The sequence below is a fragment of the Cuculus canorus genome, chromosome 8 (assembly GCF_017976375.1).
Source record: "Cuculus canorus isolate bCucCan1 chromosome 8, bCucCan1.pri, whole genome shotgun sequence".
NCBI classification, from domain to species: Eukaryota; Metazoa; Chordata; class Aves; order Cuculiformes; family Cuculidae; genus Cuculus; species Cuculus canorus.
The window spans coordinates 27,593,220-27,616,450 of NC_071408.1; the positions used below are offsets into that span (position 1 = coordinate 27,593,220).

General features: G+C 47.2%; 1 protein-coding gene across 4 annotated transcripts in view; it reads right to left on the reverse strand.

The window, feature by feature from the left end:
• RNF220 (ring finger protein 220) overlaps window positions 1-23,231 on the reverse strand; it is a 235,895-nt gene that overhangs the window by 207,672 nt on the left and 4,992 nt on the right. For 2 of the 4 annotated variants that reach the window (XM_009558933.2, XM_009558932.2), the window contains exon 1: window positions 20,721-21,380. In XM_009558933.2, coding sequence (XP_009557228.1) covers window positions 20,721-21,345 — 625 coding nt within the window. In that variant the 5' untranslated portion in view covers window positions 21,346-21,380. Of the gene's footprint in view, window positions 1-20,720; window positions 21,462-23,231 lie in introns of those variants that run through there. The other 2 variants (XM_054072950.1, XM_054072948.1) reach the window with 2 other exon arrangements.

Genomic DNA, 23,231 nt, shown 5'->3' on the forward strand with positions numbered 1-23,231 from the left:
CCTTTCTTCTCCCACTCATCTTTCTCAGCACGTTCAGGACATGCTCACCACTCCCGATCTGCCTCTTCATTTGAGGGGTATGGTTTTATTAGCGACAGCCAACAGATATGTGTAGGACTCAATACTACCTTTGAGTCACTGAAGGTCCAGGATTGTTTCTAAAAGCAGCCTCAGGCTGTGGCAGCATTCCTCCCCTCTGTCCTAGCCCTTTCATCACTCCTCCCGTTTCCTACAGGCACTGCCACCAGCTCCAATGCTCCAGCACCCGATGCAATGTCCTGAGCTGCTCTTGGTTTGCAAGCTGTGGGTATTAAGTCCTTTCCATTCTCCTTGCAGGCTGCTGCTCCTGATTTTCTCTGCATTGTTAATATCTTTAGGTATAAAGGCAGTGTCTCGTGGGACAGAAGAGCAGTTTGTTTCTCGTCCCTGTGTCATGAACAGTGAGACAGTCGCTGGTGACAACATGGAGCACTGTGAATTCATTTAATATAAATGAGCCTGGTTTTGTACACCTACAGCATCATGGGCAAATACGCTCTCTTGACTGGTGAATGAGGGGAAGGGGGTAAAGAGAAGGGGATGATCATGCTAGCTATAACTCAGAAGCACCAGGTTTTTGAGATTAACAAGAATTCCTCAGGACCCAAAGGATTTCACTCTAAACAGCTGATGACTGGTGGAATTACTAATGAGACACCAGGACACCCTAAAGCTGCTTCCATACCACCCTGCACAGGACACAGGACATGCTCCACATCAGGGGAGCCACCCACCTCCTTTGAGGGCTTGTAAAAATAAAACTACCTTTTCTGTAGAAGGTCAAATGCACAAGGAGGGCTGCGTGTGTTGGGCAAAGAGCAGAGACCCACAGGGAACTCACTGTCTAGAAACTTGGCTGTGAAATATAAAAGCCACTGTAGCCAGCCCTGCTAACAGCAGGTATCTGTGGGGACATGGACTTGGGACCACAAGGGAGATGGGAAGAGGAGAGGCAGCATTTCTGTTGCACAAGGACACCCACAGTCCCTACCACAGGCACCAAGGTGCCTGCATGGGCAACATCACACCACTTTAGTCCCTTCATGATCAGCAGAAACAATCTGCACTGCGGTTGCACCGCTCACTGCAAGGGTCCAGGCTGCTGGGCTGTGTGAAGAGGGCAGGGCTGGGACCCTCCTTGCCATGCAGTAGCCTCAGCCTGGGGAGGAGGACTATCTTTCCATCAATCACTGCCATACAAAGCATCTTCACCCAGCATGCAGGATGACTGAGCCCAAGATAACGCACTTCGGTCAAAAACCACAACCCAGTCTGCAGCCACACGCACAGGACAAGCATCAAATCATGCATGGTTTTCAAATACACAGTTTGATCATCTTGGGTAGACGCTTTGCTGCAGGAGTTTACGTTTAACAGCTGCTGCTTCAGGGCTTGTGAGAACTGCTCTGCCACTCCAGTATTTGGGAAGCAGCCCTGAAGCGCAGCGCTTTGAGCTCTCTTATTACTTCCTGAAGTTAACCGATTTCTTTAAAGTAAACCATTAGAGTAATGGGTTGTTTTTTCTAATGACACTTGGACAAGCCCTCAAGGAGTTGAATTCCATGAGAGTTATACTGAACTGTGTGGTTTTCTCCTGTCAAAGACAGAAACAGAATGGGTAGGGCCTGGGCACTACTAATGTACAGAGAAATTTACCGAGACTGCAGAGCTGAGTGTGCCTACTCATCCTGCTCTCTCTCCCACGGCATCTCCTAACCTTCTTAGAAGTCCAGGGGAGATATCCTTGCAATTAGCTGCTTCCCAGAATCTCTTTGTGCCAGTTCATAAAAGGGAAAGAGGGAAGCTAAGGTACAATTTGCAACCTAGCAGAGCAAGAACAGTGAGATAAGGGGTGGAATGGCCATCATCTGAGACACAGAGAGAAGTCATCCCCAGGAAAAGTGCTTATTCCAATCCCACCTCCTTTCCCCCAGTGTTTTTTGAACCAAATTGGGAGCTTGAATCAAAGTAACTTCTCCTGCCTCCGCTGCTCACAATTCTTCTTGCCTGCTGTGGAAAAAACACTGCCCGTGCTACAAACTGTAGGCACACAAAAAGCTAGCGCAAAGCCTTTCTCTAGAAATTAGGTTAGAAAGGTGCTTTAGTTCACCATTTCTTCTCTCCAACCACCTTCCACATTCAGCTCCTTCCCCTCTCACATGCCCTTTCCTTCTTCAAACTCCTTCATTCACAACAACAACAAAAAAACCCAAACAAAACAATGAAAAGAAAAGCACCCACAGGAAAATATGTGTTGTCATACTCCATCTGTCCTTAATTTCCCTCCCAGCTTTGACTCTCTGCGGCCCCCTTTTAAAGCAGCCCAACTGCCAGAGAGTGAGGCTGCAGAAGGATCACCCCATCCCTGCACACCAGAGTCGAGGTATTTGAAAAGCTGAATTCAGATCTCCATGAACTCCACTATAAAATCTCTCTGGAGACACTCAGCCAGCATGTCTCTGCTTTCTCCTACGCTAGTTCTGGCCTTTCTGTGTCCTGCACGTAGGGCTCCTCATCCTCAAGCTGGTAGTCAGTAGGTCCACAGAGCTGGGGAACGGCAGGGTAGGTCAGCGGGGTAGGAGTGAGACTATTAGCTGATTAAGCAGCAGTCATCTCTTGCTTAGAGACACCCAGAGAAGAATCAGAGGAGCAGAGGCTGCACCTGGTGCCAGCACCACCAGCACGTTGAACCTCTGCTGTTCTCCCAGGGATGCCCACGCAGGGGGCCGAGCCACTGACAACGCCATGGCTCTCCAGCAGCGTGCTAGAGAGGAAAGGACCCCTGCCCTCCTCCTCCATCCCAGCCCAGCCCAGCTTAATAAAATAAACTGCTTAAGGCAGGGGTTGCAAAAGAGAGGAGCTCTCTCCATCCCTTGGACTATTAAGTCTTTTAAAATTGGAAGGAAAACCAACAGACAGACTATTCCAGGCAGCTTAGAAAGGCCCCAAGAAGAGACTGGGATGTGACTACGAATGCCTGCTCTGGACAGCAGGCTGGATTTCAGCTGCTGGCTTCTCCTACAGGGCCACCTAGGCTGGAGAAACCTCCTTTCTGCTTTTTAGAGTGGTTCTTTTATTCACCCTGGACCAGTACAGTGCCAATGTCAGGGCAGCTGCCCTGGGGAGAGGGACTCTCCCACAAGGACATTAGCAGTACCCCTGCAGTGACAGTCCCACCCTCTTGCTGCTTGCTGGGACAAACACAGCCACCATGGAGACCTGGACTGCCAGGGGATGGGATGGGATGGGATGGGATGGGATGGGATGGGATGGGATGGGATGGGATGGAGGACAGAGAAGCACCACCACTCTGGATCCCTCCAACTTCAGTCCAGCATCATCAAGCTGTTCCTTTGGGCCCATTACTCCCAGACAGGAGCTTTCTGCACCCAGGAAAGAATTGCTCCATCCGTCTTTTATTCAGCCCTCCTTTTGAATGACTGCTTGGGCACCGTCAGCTCTCAAGATTTCTGCCCCAGTACTTCAGCAAGTTTCTCTTTCACTCTGTTAAATCAGTGGGTGGCCTGGAGGTGCAGAGCTACCACTGCTGCCTCTGGAGAGCCACATCCCCTCTGCCCTGCTGTGGTCTGTGTGTACACAAGGCTACAAACTTCCCGTCAGCTCATTCACACTTCTCATGGATGTGTTGCCTGGGAGTCCTAAGGAGCTGGGGCTCCTCCAGCCCCAGATGTGAGCTCCCACCCCCACTGAGAACAAGACACGTGGAGTTTGAAGGACTCACACCAAGTCATAGCCAGATCTGTCTGTGTACTGGGGAAGCACCCTCATATGATCCATCTGTGTCACTCCCAGCATCCTGCAGCTCCCAGGAAACGAAATGCCAGTTCATCTAACCTCCAAACAACAAGGCTTTGTGTTCAGGCACCTGGATCTACCCAAGGAAGACAAAGGGATATGAAGCCATTTAAAAGGAGAGAGCCAAAGAGAGCAACTGGGCCACTCCAGGACCAGCACATGAATACCTCCTTAGTGAATCAGCCTGCTAACAGCATCCTCAGCAGCCAACAAAAGACCGTTCCTCACATAGGAGCCTTTCCTCCTCCCAGCAGAGCAGGGAGCAGTTGCCTGGCACCCCAACAACCTTAAGTCATCTGCAACGTGCTACCAGGAAAAATAGAAAATATGCTTTCACCATAACAAATCTACATCAACTTCCACAACAAGAAGCCTCTGGAGATCAAGTGAGGCTCCTGCTCCAGCCCCTGCACGGCTGAGACCATGGAAGTTACGTGTGGGATTTCTCCAGCCCTCCCTTACATCAGCCCAGGGAAATGTTTTACCCAGAAGCGCAAGCTGAGGATGCAGAAGGCAGAAGTTTGCTAAAGATACACACGCTAAAAGCTGTTCAGGCAGGCTGTGCCAATAGTCTCATTCTTCATGTAAGAGAGCTCCCTCTAGGTTAAACACTCTGGTATTTCAGATGCCATTGCTCATTTTGGAATTCACGCTCTGCCCTGGTGCCTTTATCTCCAGAGAGGTGTCTGTCAGTCGAAAAGCCTGCAAGAGCACCAGAAACACGGGGTTGGCTTTCCACCTGCAACCCATCCTCCCTGTCTCAGGCATCGATCACCCACACAGCTCTGTGTGTTACGTGCATGTGTGTGTAACGCACGTGCCCTGATGTATTCTCCTAAAGCACAGGTCCTCAGCACTGCACCCACCAGAGCTACTCTGGCATCTTCAGCTGGAGGGGCACCAGGGCAGGAGCTGACCCGAAACTGCGCAGAATCATAGAATAGGTTGGGTTGGAAGGGACCTTTACAGATCATCCAGTCCAACCCCCTTGCAAAAAGCAGGGACAACTTCTACCACAATCAGGTTGCCCAAAGACGCGGATGGGGCTTTGGCCTCCTGTCTGGGAAAACCTGTGCCAGTGTTTCACCACTGTCGTTGTAAGAAATTTCTTCCTTACATCTGGTCTAAATCTATCCTCTTTTAGTTTAAAAGCGTTACCTCTTGTTCTATCGCTACAGGTCTTGCTAAAAGGTTCGTCTCCATCATATTTACAAGCCCCCTTTAAGTACTGAAAGGTCACAATAAGGTCTCCCCAGAGCTTTTTCTTCTCAAAGCTGAACAATGCCAGCTCTCTCAGCCTCTCATCCTATGGCAGGCACTCCAGCCCTCTGACCATTTTTGTGGCCTTCTCTGGATCCACTGCAGCAGATCCATGTCCTTCCTGTGCTGAGGGCTCCAGAGTTTGATGCAGGACTCCAAGTGAGGTCTCATCAGTCCATTCCCCATCCAGCCTGCATTGATACAAAGGGTTGCCACGACCCAGGTGCAGGACCTTGTACTTGGCCTTGTTGAACCATGTAAGGTTCACACATGCCCATTTTCAAGCTTGTCCCAGTTCCTCTGGATGGTATTGCATCCTTCACCACTCACCATCCAGCTTGGTGTTGTCAGCAAACTTGCTAAGGGTAACTTGATCCCACTCTCTATGTCATTGATGAAGATATTAAATCGTATTGGTCCAAATAGGGACCCATGAGGGACACCAGTTGTCACTGATCTCCATTGGAAAATCAAGCCATGGACCACGACCCTCTGGATGCAATCATCCAATCAATTCTTGATTCACTGAACAATCCACTCATCAAATCCATCTCTCTCCAATTTAGAGAAAAGGATGTTGTAAGAGACCATGTCAAAGGCCTTACAGAAGTCTAGAGAGATGACATCCATAGCTCTTCCCTTGTTCTTTGAGGTAGTCACTCCACAATAGAAGGACACTGGGTTGGTCAGGCAGGACTTGCCTGTGGTTGAGCCGTGCTGGCTATCTTGAATCACCTCCATGTGCCTTAGCCTGGTTTCTATGAGGATCTGTTCCATGATCTTCCCCGGCACAGAGGAGAGGCTGACAGGTTGGCAGCTCCCAGGGTCCTCCTTTCTACCTTTTTAAAAATGGGAGCAATATTTCCCTTTTTTCCAGCACAATGGACTTCACCTGACTGCCATGGCTTTTCAAGTATCGTGAAGAGTGGCTACACATCAGACAGTTCCCTCAGGACTCTGAGATGCATCTCATCGGGTCCCACAGACTTATGTATGCTCCTGTTCCTCAGGTGGTAACGAACCTGCTCTTCTCTTACAGTGGGAGAGACTTTGCTCCCCCAGTCCCTGCCTTGCTTTCCATCCACTTGAAAAGTGCGGGAACAGAGATTGATAGTGAAGACTGAGGCCAAAACACTGTTGAGTTCCTGAGCCTTCTCCTCATCTGTGGTTACAGATTGTTACGATTTCTCCAGTCCCAAACCAAATCCTCTCCCTGCTTTGAAACGCACGAATCCTCAAACTGAGGAGCGAAGGAGTTCAGCAGAGGCTTTCAAGCCCTAGAACTAGAAAAATCAGGTGGTAAAGACTTAATGCCAGAAAAACGCAGGACCCTTCCCTGCAGTGGGATCCTGGGAGCTCTGCTCAAACTAGTTTTAAACCTTGAAGTCTTTAATGCAACTTCCTGTTTTATTTTTATTTTACCTCGTCTGGTATTTACTAATAAATATGCAGCTCGCCGTACACAGAACAGCAGGTAGCTCCCATTTACAGCTGTATATAACTGACTGCAATATTCAACACCCTTGCTATGCTATGCAGTATAATACTCACAATAAAACACATACCGTATTTGCAACTGTGTCCATGCTCCTATTCTGGTACGTGACACACATTAAGAAACAAATTCAGAACGTAGAAAAGAATTTACCATTTACACACACACACACACAAAAAGATGTGTTGGGATTTTCAATAAGTTCTAGCATAATACAGTAGCATTTTTACATCTTGTCTGCTCCCTTGGTCTTGCTGATTTAATACATCTTTTCTCTCTATAACCATAAACCTATAGGTTGTATATAGATTTTTTTTTTAAGCATAATATACGGTGCCGCTGTGTATTTATAAATTTAAAAAGGTAGGAATCGTCAGAATGACTCAGTCCAAGGGCCATCCAGGCCAATATCTTTCCTCTAACAGTTTTTCCCATTAATATGCATTAGGCAGACAATACAGTTTACTACAACCATGTTAGTGATAATAATACTGCCTTGTGTATAAATGCTTATAGAGCACAGTGGACAGGGAAACAGCATTATCCTCAGACGGAGGGAAACTAAGGCAGGGAAGACGGAGATTCTATATATCTATTAAAACCCCTTTTATTTTAGATATATTGTGTATATAATAAAATGTATCTGTATCTACATATGAAAATATATGCAGATATATAAACCGGATGGAGGTTATATATACCGAGGAGCCATCAGGAGCCCTGGATAACATCACCATCCACTCCAGCCCTTGCATCCCTCTACGCAGCCCACCAAAAGATGGTCCACAAGCCCTGGGAAGAGTTAATGGTGGAGGTCTCAAGTCTAAGCCTGCAGGTGTCTGCTTTTAATTCTTAGCTGCTCTTCTCTCAAACAGCTCAAGGATTTCCACCCTCCCTCCTTCTCCTTTACAAATGAGTGTTTAGCATAAGAAGAGAGGCAAGAGGAGCCAGGGCAGCAGGGAGATCTCCTACAACCCTTTCTAGGCAACCTGAGCAGGCGGGAAAAGGCAGCTGGCTGGAGCCCAGGGAGAGAGCTGGGACCACGGGATGAGCCTTTTCACATCTGGTTAAGTACTGCTAAACCCTCCGACGAGCTGCCTAATTATGACAACACTTCTGCCGAAAAATTAACGTGCTTGGCTGGCTGCAGTGGGGCAGAAAGGGTAGGAAAGCAGCTGTGAGGATGCAGGCGGGGATGGAAGCACCAAGAAAAGAGGTATGCGGCACAAGAAAAAGGCAGGGAAGCTCTGCCTACAGGGATCCTGCTGAGAAAACAGCCTTATCCCTGTTTTTTTAGCAGCACAGCCCCTAGGAAAGGACAGTGCCAAGAGAGTTGCTACTTTTGCAAGGGCAGCCCTGGCAAAGAGCTCAACAGTGATGCCTTGCCTACCAAAATCAACAGAATGCCCTGCCAGTATCCCTAAAAATACATAATTATCCTAAGGACCCAACAGCAGGGCCAGAAACGGGACCTGGGGTGCTGGGCTCCCATCTGCCTGGCCTCTGCTCAACTCTTCTTCTTGCTGAACTCTCATTTCAGCCAATTCCACAAAATGCAAGCAAGGCACCTTTTTTCTGTAGGTCTCTATAGGTCCTGTAGGTACGGTACCACTGAGTGAGCATCATTCATACATACTTAACTCTGCAAAACCTGCTTTAAAAAGGCTGCAGAAAGGACACCAGTAGCTCCTGCTCCCCCAGGGCAACCACATCTCCATGTCAGGTATCACAACCATGGGGTGGGCAAGCCTCTTTCTGCTACAGCTGTGGTGGATTTAATCTCTCTCCCTAGACACAAAGGTGGGCTTATTTCCCAAGAGGCGTCCAAGTACACCGAGAGAGCTCAGCAAAAGCAGCAGCCTGCTGGGTGCCTTTTACCCACAGACATTTGATGAAATTAATGACACAAAAGTAAGTATAAAGGCTAAGACAAATAGAACTGGCAACAACTTGAACCTTTGGCCTGTCCTTTGAAAGTCTCTGGCAAGTCTCAAATCTTCTTGATCTGCTTACTAAAGGGATGCCTGTCCCACAATTATTTTCCAAGCATTTGCTGGCAAAGTTGTAGGAGGAAAAAGGCATTTCACTGAAGCTGTTAGTACAAAAGCTCAGCTCCAGCCAGGGCCCTGGACTCCACTTCAAATTATAATATTTTAAGTACCTGAAAATAAATATTTTGTCAGCTGCTGAGAATTAAGAAGTAGCTTCGACCTTTCAGAGAGGGGAACCCTGCAGAGAGCGGCGAGCCTCAGAGAGTTAGCTGCAAAACAAGCTTTGCCCAAGCCATTCAACCTGTCTAGCACACATACAGCCTCCCCTCCCATCTTCCTGGCTCCTTGCAAGCTGCCCAGAACCTTCTGGGGCACAAAGGGCTCTCGCACATCCAGCAGCTCCTTCCCAGCCAGGAAGCATGCTAAGGAGCAGCATAATGCTATGAACTGGGTGCTCCGAGTAAAATGAGCATCCCTGAGACAGCACCAGCTGCGCGTCAGGGCTTCCTGCTGAGAGATGCCAGTCTACTCCTACATTGCTCATCCGTGCTGTTACTTCATGCCTTACCATGCCGAGTCCAAGGAATTTTATTTACAAGGATTAAAAATAATTATTTTTGGTTTTTAACATTAACTCTGGCTACGACCAAGCATCTGGGTGGATGCACGGCTCACCTCTCAGACCTCTGAGCCACTCTGACTGACTCTGTTCATGCTCCGGTGATGGCAAAAGGAACCCACACAAAACTGAGGACCTCTGGCTTTCCAGCAGAGCTCAAACAGTTAAATCCCTCTCCCTTTCCCTCCCCCCCACCTCCCAATCTTTCTGCCTTTGGCCTTTAGATCAGCCCTGGTTGCCAATGAGGACTCATCGAAACACCACGAGGCTGGGCCTGTCAGGAAGGAAATCAGCGCGTCCAGAGTTTTGTTGTTCTAAAGACTTTTTTTTTTTTTTTAATTTTATTTTACTGCTCAGGAAGGAAGCCAGAGCCTGTGCTTCGACTCCAAGAATGTCGATTACTCATCCTTCCCTGCATTATTTCTTTTATCTCTCACTTTTATCTACCTTACTCCAAATTTTTTCCTCCGTTTCTTTCTCTACATTCCTAGCTGCTGCTTTCAGCTGTCCATCCAAGTTTCACACACACACACACAAAAAAAATCTGGCATCTCATTCTTCAGCATAAATCCCAATGATAATGTTTATTAAACAAGCCTTCATTCCTCCCCTCATGCATCCTTCTCAATCCTGGTGTAACCACCAGGTACCACTGCCCTAGGATCCAAGAACCTCCAGAACGGGAACACAACCACCCCCAGCATACGGCTGTGCTACAGGAATAACATCACCCCTGCTTTACAGATGGCTGATGAGAAATGACTCTGCTTGTCCAAGGTCAATAGAGTCCACAGCACAAGCACAACCTATGCTCAGGGCTTTGCCCAGACAGCCCTTCCCTCTTCCTGCTCCGCGTGGCTCTGAGGAGAAGGCATGCTCAGCTCTGCCAATAAATGAGCCCTTCATCTTCAATACCCTCACACCAGTTAAGCTAGAAATGTGCAACAAAAGTGAAATAATCGGTATGTGACAAGTTTGTGACACATTTCCTTAGCTGCAAAAACCATGGGTCCTGCATCACCCCAACGTCAGCGAACCACCTGAGTACATAGCAGAGGGACTATCAGCAAGTGGTGTCTAACTGCCTTCTTCTCGCAGGGTCTGCAAAATCCATCACGCCACCCGGGGATTTCCTTTTCTTCTTTGCCCAGGTGCAGCTAACAACCCAGACACGACTGGCAACATCTGGGAGAACACAGCCCCAGATGTTTCTCATTGACACGGTAACCTTCCCCAGCCTTGGCCAGGGCGTGCCTTCTCATGGGGGTGGGCACGTGGGTGGGAGATGCACGTGCTTGAGTGCAGACTTGGGCCCTTGCAGTGTTCCTGAAGAGATGACCAAAGGTGAAGCATTATTTTCTTTTGGTTTAAAGGTCCCTTCTTCCTCGACGTGTGCCATAAAACCTGGGGCCTGACCCAAACCCCACCATCCGCATCTTCCCCAGGCTGCAACACCCACAGCATCCGAGTTACATGCAAGTGAAGCCAATCCAAATCCTCTCTCCCCAGCTGTCTTGCCCTAACACAATCTTCCCGTTTCCACTGTTAACCTGTTGTTTTCACTTTAAGAGGGAAAATAATGAGATGGTGGGAACATTACTGCTGGCTAATGAAGACACAGATCTGCAGACTTTCACAGCTTATTTTTTCCAGTATATTCCAGTCCTGATCCAAACATCATCATACTTTTTTCAGTCCTGGATCCAACACGGGATTGGACACAACACATTGGCCAAATTAAGACAGAAATAACTTGTAGCACTTTTCTACTTCACACTTTCTCAAAGACCTCTTGCTGACATTTAATTTCTGGTGTGCAGAGTCTCCAGGCGCCTTCCACACAGCTTCCCTGAACATATTAGCCCCAAATCTTGCGCAAAGGCAGGCTGCCCACCACCATGATTCTTCTGTAGCCACAAGAACTCTTCGAGAACACCATTTTTGTGCATGAACCCATGTAGGCAGAAGGAAGGAGCAGCACAGGCAGTGGCACTGAGGCACCACGGGCAGACACCACAGGAACAACGCCAGCAGGACTGTGCACTGAGCAAAGTGCAAAACCAAGGGTAAAGAAGCAAGGATATAAGAGTTTAGTAGCTCATTCTCCCCTTCTCCTCTCTGAGGCGCACCTCCTGATGTATGAATCCACTCAGGGTGGCAACTTTTTGATTGTGACCATTAAGTTCCTCTGCTTGCGCTTAGCGCAGGGTTATCCAGGTCACTGATTGCTCCTTCATCTCCCCAGTAGAAAAAAAAAAGGCAGTGGTCAAACTGCCTTCTTGGAGAGGGAAAAGCTGTCACCTTGGCTAAGGACTTTGCTGGAGGCTCACCTCCAACCTACAGTACTGGTAATGAGAACTGAAACTGGTTTGCAAGGAGGAGACTAAACAAGAGAGGGAAGTGGACTTCTGCAGCCCCTCGACGGTGTTGCAGTGTTTTGCATGGATCCCCCTGACATGTGCTGATACCCAGCACCCAAGATAGCACTTTTCACCCATTCACAGCTGTCAGGACCTCCCAGGATCATCCACACTGCAAACAGCAACGAGGAGGCGAGGTTCCCTCTAGCCTGCATGGGCCAAAGGTTGGTCTGGGTGCGGGGTGGCTCTGCTATGGCACAGTCAGGCCAACCTGATAAGGCTTTCGCTCACCCAGCCTGAGGTGCTGCACCCAGGATGCCATTCGTTCCTGTGAGCCCTCCTCCTTGCTCAATCACAAACACCCTCTCATCGTCTCCAGCACAGTACAGGGGCTTGGACGGCTTTGTGTAGAGTTTTCCCCCAAAGAGGACTGGGTCAGAAAACTCCTGAAGAAGTCTTCAATATTGAAAGCAAGACTGGAGGAGAAAACAGAGCTGTAATCTGGTACCAGGTCTTTTCCCAGCCTGGTACAACAGCCAAAGCAGTCTTTCTGCCATGAGGGATTATTATCTTATGCCTCTTTATATTGTCTGGACAGACAATTCCACACACTAAATGACATTGCAAGTTGTTTCTTGAAATGCAGGAAAACAATGTGAAAATCAGGTGAGAAGTCTGACTTATTTTTAATTAAAAATATCTTAATTTGAACTAAAATACCCAAAATCCTAAGAGAAAGAAGTGGGTCTGTCAGGCCAGACCCTTGAGTTTTACTCTTTGCTCTCTTTACAAAACCTATTGCATGCGGTGAGCCTTTACCCCAGTGGCACGGTGCTCGCCTGCAGCCTGACGCTCCAGCGCTGTTTTGTTTTTCACACAAGAACTGCAAAGTGCTCCACCTTCCTTCCAAGAAATAAGCCTGTGCTCGGGAAATCAACCGTGCCAGCGAGCCAAGTATCTGCAGCTGGACGGGTCCTGCCACCCTCATCCTGCTCCGGGCTGTGGCATCCCGAATGTGCAAAGCGCAGGTGAGGCTGCAGGACTGAACCAGCTCGTGTATAAAAGCTCTTGCGTCTTTCCAAATTAAAAACTGGGCTTTCTTGTTCTGATGAGACCCAGTTACTAAGAATTGGTGCTGCTGGGAGAAAGCAAGGACACATTTTCCAGCTCTTCCTTTTAGGGATATGCAGAGACACTTTGTGCCTTCCTTTTCCCACTGCAGGACAGGCTGGTGTTCACAAGAAAAAGTACAAAACACATTTTTGCTCTGTAATTCAGTGAGAAAGCAGATTTTAGCCTCAAGTTACAAAAAAAAAACCCAAGTTTTTATAACAATACTGATTAGGAAAAATGTCCCAAGTGAGGAAAAGTGCTATGGAAGTGTCCCACACCTGAACTCAAAGAGCAGTTTCACCGTCACCAGGACTCTCACTCTATGTAATCCATGTTTAAGACTATAAATCTCTCTTTGCCTCACTCCTTCCCAATATTGCTTTTCTCCTTTTTCTGTTGCTTAGGGTACTGCCACAACTCCGGTTGCCAGCAAATGGTTGAAGGAGAGGAAAAAGTGATGGCTAAAGGAGAATGTAAGGCTTACCACAACCATCATCCGTGTTTTAGAAAGACATGGCAAAGATGAAAGACGCAGACAGTACCAAAACCCACAGTACATCTTAAGTCAGAGCCTTCATCGACTTGAGGTCTGGGTCCCAAGAAGGGCTGCCAATTTGGCCAACAAATACCGTAGCAGCAACAGGAAAATAACCCGGCATAAAGAAAACTGAATACAGGACCAAGAATTTGCCCCAAATACCTGTAACCTGCGAGTTTATATACACAGGGATCGCAGAGCCAAGCAGGCAAACAGCGAGGTTGCATGACACACATACAGATTACATGCGTGGATCTACAAAAAAACCCACACATGCCCTTTTTCAAAGCGTGCTTTATAGGAATCCGATCCCACATTAAATTTCCCAAATAGAAATCCATTATTCCCGAAGAATTTAAATTGCTTTGCGTGGCTGAAAAATGTCCTCAAAAGTCCCCAAATCTACCATTCCATCCTGAAGAAGAGAGGTGAAAAATTCATAGGCCATCAAGCAAACTGACATGATGGAAGAGCACCAGTGACATGAACCACAGGATAAAAATTGTCACAATTTGCTTTCAACGGCTGCTTTCCTTGGAATATTGTATTAAAAGAAAACAACTTTGCCCCTACTATGAATTTGCATTAGAAATCCATAATAAAAATAAAGCTTAATATTACACAAATGGGTACAGCGCTCGATAGTGCTCCTGATGCAGATTAAGGTTAGGCAGATTTTAGATGACAGTTATTTACCTCAGTCTAACACTATGTATGCACAAATGGAATTTATTTTATAGCCGCAGATATTAGCCAGAAGAGGAGATGAGAGGGAATCTTACAGTCTCATGTAAAATATAATTATGCCCTTTTTCTACTCCTTGGAAGGCAAACAAAGAGGGAAAAATGAATCTGCTGCTAACATTTAATGGGACTTGTCTAAATGATGTCAAACAAATAACAACCAGCAACAATTCACAAACACTTTGTATTTTTTCCATAGGAGAATTCCAGAAACTGAGACCTTGTTGCCCTGAACACTTGCACTGCTACAGAGCAGGATTAGGCCCATACCTGAGTATGCCTCTTTCCTTTGAGACCGTCAAATTATCAAAGAGAGAGGAAAAAAACTCAATCACAGAGGCACTTAGGCTTATTCTCTCCCTCCCGAAATGCATGCCCATTCCCCCCTGCTTCTCCCAATTCCTTACGCAATCGCCACGGATCAACCAGGAAACTGTTGCGAACACTTGAATTTTGCAAGTTAGCAAGTAAAATAATAAAACAATGTTTTAACTGTCAGAGATCCTGGCTCGCAAAGTGCACTTTGGTCATTTCCTTTAATAACTGTAGTTTAGCAGTAATGATTTATAATAGTTCATAATATTCTACTAACTGTACTATATTAATAATACTAATACTTTGCCCTTGCCTAGTGTCTTCTGTCAGAAGATATCAAAGCGGCAGACGCCGCCGGGAGGGAGGTATCTGTATTCCCCCATTAGGGAACGGGAAACTGCGACTCCGAGACATGTCCAAGGTCAGGATTCCCAGTCCCCGATCCCACACGGCAGCCACCGAGTCTGCCTTCACTTCTCCTGCCACAATTTTGTGACAGCAGTTGAATCTGATCAATGGGGCTGAAGATTTAATGTGATTAAATCCTTCTCAAAAAGCAGGGTTTGGCCAGTGGTTTGGGGGCCACGGTTTCAATGAGAAATACCGAGCGAGATGGGAGTTTGCCCTGCAATTCTACAAGAAATACGCCCTTGCCAGCATCCAGACAGCAGGGGCAAAAGAGGAGTAATAAATATTTACTGCTCCCATGCCCACCTCTCCAGCAGGAGATGGATAAATACAACATTTAGGTGTTGGTGGGTGATTACGAGCCCTGACACCAACTCCCAGGGAGTCCAAAAAGCAAGAGAAAGGGCACAAGGTACCGCTGGCATGGCTGAGGCGACATGATAACTGGCCGGATGGCAGCGGCTGCATGGGGAAACATTTTGGAGGAGAAAACAGCCCCAGCCCTCCCCCTGAAACGATCAATTAAAAGCCATCCTTCTGCCGAGAGCAGGGCGAGGAGAGCAAATGAGGGCTGCAGAACAGCCGCCCGCCTGGGCTCTGCATGACAATTGATGGGAAGGGGAGGCCAGAGGGGGTGGTGGGGAAGGCAGCCCCATCCCTCCTCTCACCATGGTGATTAGGTATTCTGAGTGCGCCAGATAGCCCCAAATAACAGAAAGAGAAATATAAACTGGAGACCGGCGGATCCAAGGCAGGCCAGATGGCCCCGCAGCCGGCAGGGGCTGCTCCCATCCAGCCCTTCCCCACTTTAACTGTTCAAACATTTCTTTATCCCAACAAGACAATTAAGCCGAGCAGCATGGAAAGGAGTCTCGGCAACAGTTTGCAGAGGGAGTGGTAAGGTTGTTGCCAGAAAAGCAGAAAGAAGAGGCAATTGCTGCATACTCCAAGACCTCTATGCAGTGCTCCGCTCTCCATGAGGTTGGAGCATTTTTGGTAGCGAGGCAGAGAGGGATGCGTGGTGCTCATCTCTGCTACTGCCCATCTGCCTGCCCACCCCTTCAGAAAATCCACTGTTGCTACTTCACTCCTCCTACATCAGGCAGGGCACTGCAAGACGGAAAGCAAATGTTCCGCTTGATTTATTTCATTATTTCACAAGCAATGTTAAGCTTGCAATTTCCCATGGTCACGGCTGATTATTATTAGCAACAAAGCATCACTTCATGTTAAACCCCAAATTTTATCGGCCTTGGAGGTGGTGCATCCCAGCAGGAAGAGTCATGAATGCAAGCAATGGATGTGTGCACGTGTGGATGTGTACACATGTGCATTCCCCCTCCAACCCATTGCTCTGCCACCAAACATTAGCAAAAAAACTTCTTCTACGCCATACGTACACACACACACACACACAGAGCTCTCTACATTTTTCCCAGCCCACAAGCACAAAGCCCAACACACGGATCTGGATGACTGTAGAGACAGCCCTCAGCCTGATTTCCAAAGCACTGCGTTATTCAAGAATTCAAGCTGTGGTCATCATAGCCCTGACGTTCATCACCTGAAGTGCGATTTACATTTGATCAATAACAAAGCAGTTGTTTCAAAAGGAAGACTAACTCCATGCAAGTGATGCTCTTTAAAACCCTAAAGTGGAACAAAGAGCTCGCTAACACGATGCACAACCTTCCTTGCAGGGAAGGAACCAGTTTGCAGGACAAAGTGGCTGTGTCCATATAACCAAGGTTAAATATGATTATCAAAAGAAATGATAAAAATAATGTTAATAGAACAACCCTCGCTTTACTCACCAGTCTCAAGAGATGGGTGAGGATCCCAGTCTGCTCACCAGCTCAATTGTTTATCCCCAGAGTGCACCAGGAGCTGGGTCAGAACCACCAGCAGTAGAAGGGAAACTGAGGCTTAGGAGAGACAGGCTGTGGCCAGAGGATGAAAAGTGAACCAGTGGCCAAGATGTAGAGAGACACCTTCAAACACCAGGCTGTGCTCTACAAGAAGTCACAGACAATACATGACCAAGACCAAAGCAGCAGACAGCAGTGGGAAACCATCTCCCTGGCGGGACCAGGGAGGCTGGAGGCATGGGCAGCCTCACAGGGATGGCAGAGGTGTCCACTCTGACAAGGTCCAGCTCCTTGCAAGAGATCTCGGCTTTAGCATCAACCTCTGCCTGTCACTTTGTGGGAAAGCGGTGCCATGGTGACTAGGTACAGAAGGCCACTGGGACAGATTTTATTAGAAGCAAAGAATAAAACCAGGAACCTTCATTTTTTTCCAGATTTTAGAACAGGGCTATAGATCTCTTTAGCAGAGAGGAACATGCCGTTTATTTCCACTCCTTCTAGGAATCTCAACTATTGTAGCCTTATTAAAGGAAACCCATAAAACATGTCTCCCAGTGTCTTTAACACATGCTTTACAAGAAGTCTTAAACTCTAACAAATGGCATTATTTTTCTCAGTAAGCACCTAAGAGAACAGGCCCATCCAGTACATGTCGTGTCTGCTTCTCCCTGGAAAAGTTCTGCTTTTGTACATGGTCCCTGTACGCTCCATCGCTCCGGATGTCCTGAGTACCCACATTTTACAGCGACAGACGACTTGGCCAAATATAGACAACTCAGCCCAATTTGCTAACTAACAAGGAGCACGATTCCACCCAGGTGCGCTCCGAAGGAGGTGCATCCGCTTCATGGGATGCATGGGTTTGGGTACCACTAGCGAGCAACACCGTGTTTTAAAAGTAGGGAAAGGCTCACCCAAAACACTGAGCAATTTCTGCTGCACAAGCAGTATCTTACAGGCCAGGTGCTAATCTGGGTTACATCAGCACATATCCCAACCAGTTTCACTGAACAATGTGAATTTCCTCCACTGGTGAAAATAGGATGAGATTTTGCTCCCATGATACAGATGACTAAATAGAGCAACTTCCAAGCACTCCTCGAGATGAAAATGCCTGACTTCTTTAGATTCACATTTTGCTGCAAAGTAGCTCACGAATAAATCTATTTTTCAGGAAAATTAAAATTCAGTGCTTTGATATCCTTTAAAAAAAATAAAGAAAAAGAAAAGCAGGTTTCTTAGAAAATCACCATTTAAGCTGTGAGGTAAAACAAATATTTTAATGAGCTATTCAAGAAAGGTTCTTGTGAAGTGGTACAGAAGGATAAGCAGTACAATCACAGTCATTCTCCTCCCATGTCACACGAACCCTTCCAGGAATCTGAAGAATACAGCTAAAGAATTGAGCTCTGAAAATCAGAAAAGGACTCATTCACCATGTAGAGGTGTGTTGCCAATCTAAGAAAATTTTACCAGTTGTTGTCCACTGTTGTAAAAAACCCATACTACGCTTTTGCCTCGAATCTACAGCCACCTACCTGCAACACGTTCTCCATCAGAAGCAAGAGTAGGCAGTTTTTATCAAAGGTTTTATGTAACAATTACAGAAGAAATCCATAAAACTTCTCGGGGGCCGATAATAAGAGACAACCACCCCTCCCAAAGTGTGCATTTATATAGAAACTCCAAATATATGTACACAAATGTCAATGCAAAACAGAAGCAAGATTATATCTGCAAACTGTGATCTCTTGAATTCCTCACTGCAGAAGTTTTTCTTTTCTAATGGTCAACACCAAAGATCATTAAGGTCCTCTAAAAAGCTCTGCCGCTCGCTCTCTCGGCCTTCAGCAAACACACCCATATACATGCGTACGCACACGCCAAATAAACTCGAACACCATGGAGCGAAGTTTCCATGGTGCAGGATCTATATGTGATGGGAATATGATACAGAGCCAACAGACATATTTAGCGTGTGCTGTCCTGGTAGTTACAGAAGAATTTTAATGTTGGTGAAGTATCAGGGATGCTGCACGTGCTCCGCTTTACCGTGCAGCAAAGCATCTTATAGAGATGTAACAACAGGCATAAGAAAAACAACAAAACAAAACACCTTCCACTCTGTCCAAGTTTTCCAAGCTGCCTGAAAAGTTTTTATTCTTCTTCTTTCCCCAGCAAAGTCTTATGGCGCAGTGCTGGGGGTCACCGTACCCGCCTCGCACGCGCCTGTGCAAAACCCCGTCTGCTCCCAGGAAGGAGAGAATCCATACTGGGCACTCGCTGTTGGCAAAGGCAAGGCACAGCGGTGGATGCGGATGCGTCTGTCTGTCCGCAGCTGCACTCCATGTGGTCTAATTCATTTAACAGATTTACTTCTTTGAATGGGGTATCTGACAGGATTTTGCTAGCAAGATCCATGGCAGCTGACGCGCTCTAAATTCATTTACCTAGCGGACCTGCTCCTCCACCGCTGTCTCCCGGAGTATTCTTTCGAGCAAGCTTCGTTTCCACAACCAGGTCGTATCGATAAGAGAAAGAGCATCGACAAAGATGACTCTAAGCTTTGTCATCTCACCTGCCTCCCCCCAGGATAATTCTATTACCAGCTTAAACACATACACATCTATACTTGCTCCCACCCACAGCTGCTTCTCCTACAGACCCAAAAGGAGGGAGAGGAGATGCTAAACAATGAAAGGAGCTTACGGCACAAAAAGTAGCGTGGTCGGGAGTGGATCAAAAGGAGAGGGGGAAGACAGATAAGAGGTCGCATTCATAGTGCGAGGAATACACGGCTTCTACCTTCAGTGGCAATCGTCTTACCCTTGCAAACGCTGACATAAAAGACACACTTGCAGCATATTTCAAAACCAAAGAGCGATGGATTTACAAGGCAGGTTGATTTTATGATGACTTTTATTGAAAAGGTACGCTGGGTTTAGGCAGATGCCTTTTAGCGCCGGTAAGTTAGCACAGTGCCTAATTCAAGGAGACAGCCTGAGGAAGCAGCACCGACAGGGGAGAGAGAGCCACAATGTCTCTATTACTCTCCTCGGCATCATAAAGGGCAGAAAAAAAAAATCACATCTGAAAGGGAGAGGAAAGAGCAGGGCAGCAGGTTTTCCTTGCAAAAAATATAGTAATAATAACAACAACAACAATAATAAAATCTTTTTCTAGGAAGAAAATTCAACAGAACAAAGGAGCCCATGGGAAAAGCGAACTGTTCGCTCCTTGATCTATGCATCTGGGTTTACAGGAAAACTCGAATCCTAAGTTAGCACACTTCTTCAGGGCACCACACTGCAGCCCCCCGACCACTCCCCATCGTTGGTCACCTCTCAGCTCAGCAAAGCTGGAAGCCTGTCCTTCCCAGAGGACAGCTCTGCCCCTCTGAGTAGGCAACACTGCAAGGGACAAGGTGGTGGCGGAGCTGGGAGTGACAGTCATGAGCATGTGGACCAGTTTCCTTCAGTTCTCCCATCAACCTGTGAAAAGGCCGATCGCCTTCCTACAGGCACCAAAGAGGGCAGACATTCAGAGAAAGTGCACAGCATATATCAGGAAGCAGCTTATTGAATTGTAAGAATGGATTCGGGTTTATTTCTCAAAGAGAGCGTTCAGTGGCCAAAAATATTCTTAAGTTTACCAGAGGAAAAGGTAGTTTTGCCCTAACCCAAGGCACAAATCCTGAAGGTGATGCAATTGCTATAAGAACGATGATGTGCATGAAGAAAAGGTCAGGAAGAAATAGCCGAAGAAGCAGGGAGTATGTGTTTTCTGCAAGCTATTGGAAAGTTTTCGGCTGTACACTCCAGCTGGATCCCTGTTTGCACACGTATAATCCCTGCTTCCACGCATATACGTACCACTACCTATAGCTTCACAATGGGGCACGAACAGCTTTCTGCATGGTCAACAGCTGTGTGCTGGAAGACAGGTTTCCTACAAGAGAACCTCACCTTAAAACCTGTCATTGCCCATTTAGAACAGACAAGGCAATATTGTGTGGTTGAGCTTGGCAGACAGGAAAGGCTGATTTCCCTCTGCCATCAGCAAGAACCACAACGCTGTGGGACAATCACCTGTTGAGTAACTCAGTGAGGCACAAGTGAAGAAGAACCAACAAACAAGTCAACGGAGGTACTTACATCTGTCACTTCGGTCTTCGGGACTGGATGACGTCTCCCGGTCAGAAATGAGGCCAGAAACGGCAAAGATCTTCTTCCCCGTATCATCAACTTTGAGGGAGCCAGGGGAGCTGGAGGGGAGCTGCGTGCCAAACTCGTACTCCTTCCCATCAGCGTCTGAGAAGCGCAGATGGGGTGAGTCAGTGTCATGGCAGTTTTTCAGGCGCTTGGCCGGCGTAAAGGCTGACTGGTAGCTCTCCCTGTCTTCAGTAGATGCAAATGGGCGGAAAGCCCCAACGCCGCTGTGGTTCAACATGCTGATCGGGGTGCAGTCCAGGTTGGGGGGTGCAAACTGGGGGTGGAGGTGAAGCAAGGACGGAGGAAAGTCACGGTTTGCAAACGCTCCAGGCACCCCACCTTGCCGGTGATACATGGAGGCGAAAGTATATGAGCCATTGGTAAAGGGAATATGCACGTCCTTATCTGCTGACACGGGGACCCCAAAAGGCCTCGGCTGCTGGCAGGGAATGGAAGCATCACGGCTGGCTTCAGCAGTGGAGGCGAGAACCATCAGTGCTGGGGAGGCCAGCGGGTTGGGGAGATAGGGTGAGTTCTCCATCTTGAACGCTGCCCGGTGTAAGTCCATCGGAGTCTCCTTCCTCAGCAGGATCACAAGTGGAACGATCTTCCCTGGAAGGAAAGCAAAGCGATGCTTGGGAATGGAGCGGGGAAAATTACTGGAGCATCATCACCCTCCGAACACTGCAAGAAAACAGAAAAGAAAAGAAAACATAACTGGTTAGGTTTCTGCGCTCATCTCCCTGGGATGCTCCAGCAGCAGAGTGGCCACATGTATTACAACCCACCGGCCGGAGACGCGCCACTGTTCTCATTGAAGAAAATCAATAGACAACTTCACACACTAGTGGAATCAGCTCTGGCCCTCCAGGTTAGAGGGTATCATCGAGCACAGATGAATGAAAGGCAAGCCAAACATAATAACACGCAGATTTAATAACCCACTAATATACAAGGTTCGGTCTGAAATTAAGATAGTAGCTCCAAATTATAATTGGAATTTTATATGGCAAAAGAAGCATGTATGTATAATTGCAATAAATTTGAGAATGCCCTCTCATAGACACACTACTAATTTGCGTGGAGGAGCGAGCGTGTGGAACCAACATAAAAATATCTATTGCGTGTAGTTTTCAAGTGAGTCAGAGTACACGATTATACTGTACACGACGCCTAAGACAGACGCGATAGACTTGTATTTTCTCTCACTCTCATGGTATATATGGGTAAGCACTTGCTCACGCTGCACTTGATACCATCATATACACACACACATACGCACCGCTAGAATGTAGGAATGTGACTGTGTATGGGGTGTATTACAAACACACAAACACCCGCGCAGGCATACACAGTCCCTGTTAGCCAGAGAAGAGACTTCCCCAGTAAAATGCCTGGTATCTCTGACAATATTTAAAATCATAATGGGTGCCTCTGCCATCTGATCGCTGCAAGTGTCTGCCTTTCGGGTTGGGGACAAGAGAGAATGGATCAGTAATTTTAGTTCCTAATGCACTCACTCTTAAGTAGATTTGTAAACTGCCCTGGATGTGCCATTAACATTTAGAGGAAAATGTTAACAAAATTTCTGCCTCGCATCTTGCTGAGCCTCCCAGGTTGGCTGCAGCCACCCAGCCAGCCACAACCCCCTTCCAGCATGAAAGAAGGGAAAATGCTCCTTTCTGTCTCTCCCCTGGTTCGCTCCGGCTTTTTGTGTTGTTATTTTCTCCCCCAATCAATCTCGTGTCTTTTCTTTTAAGCTTCCGCTGCCTGCCATTCAGGCCCCACAACCCAGCTTAAAATACAAGGACTATAACTTTGAAACAATATACCGACCGCTGGAGCTCAAAGGGCCAGAAAAATCATATAATAATAAAAAGCTGCTACAAATTGTGCCTCTTAAATCCAGAGGGTCAAACATCTCAAATAAAACTTAGTGAAAGAGTGTCTCCCTAATGGAGTGCCTTTTGTACTCCATGAATGAGGGAGCCTGGGTTAACAAAGTGTATGAAATCCACTCTGTGGCTTTAATGCAGTTCAGTGATAACATTTCCTCTCTCCCATCCTGTACCCAGCCGCTCCACGGACTGTTATTAATTGCGAAGATGAGTGGACATCATCTCTCCGCATCCTCATTTGGCACCCATCCTTACAGACATCATTGCTAAATTACCAGATTATGTATCTCGCATTAACGGATTTGCTCTCTTCCAAATTTTAAATAACTTTCTGGGCGAGTCCTCGTCACAGGGAGCGATGGGGAGAAGGAAAGCGAGGGATGCCAAGGGCATCCTGGTCAGTGCTGCAGTCCTGGGTCCACTCGCTCCGCTGCTTCATGCGAGGCTGAACAAAAACTGGAGGTCAGGAAACTGCAGCCCCTGGCAAATTTGGAGTTGGTGGGGGCTTCTGCAACTGTGTAAATATATATACGCGCACCCACAATTATATACCTGC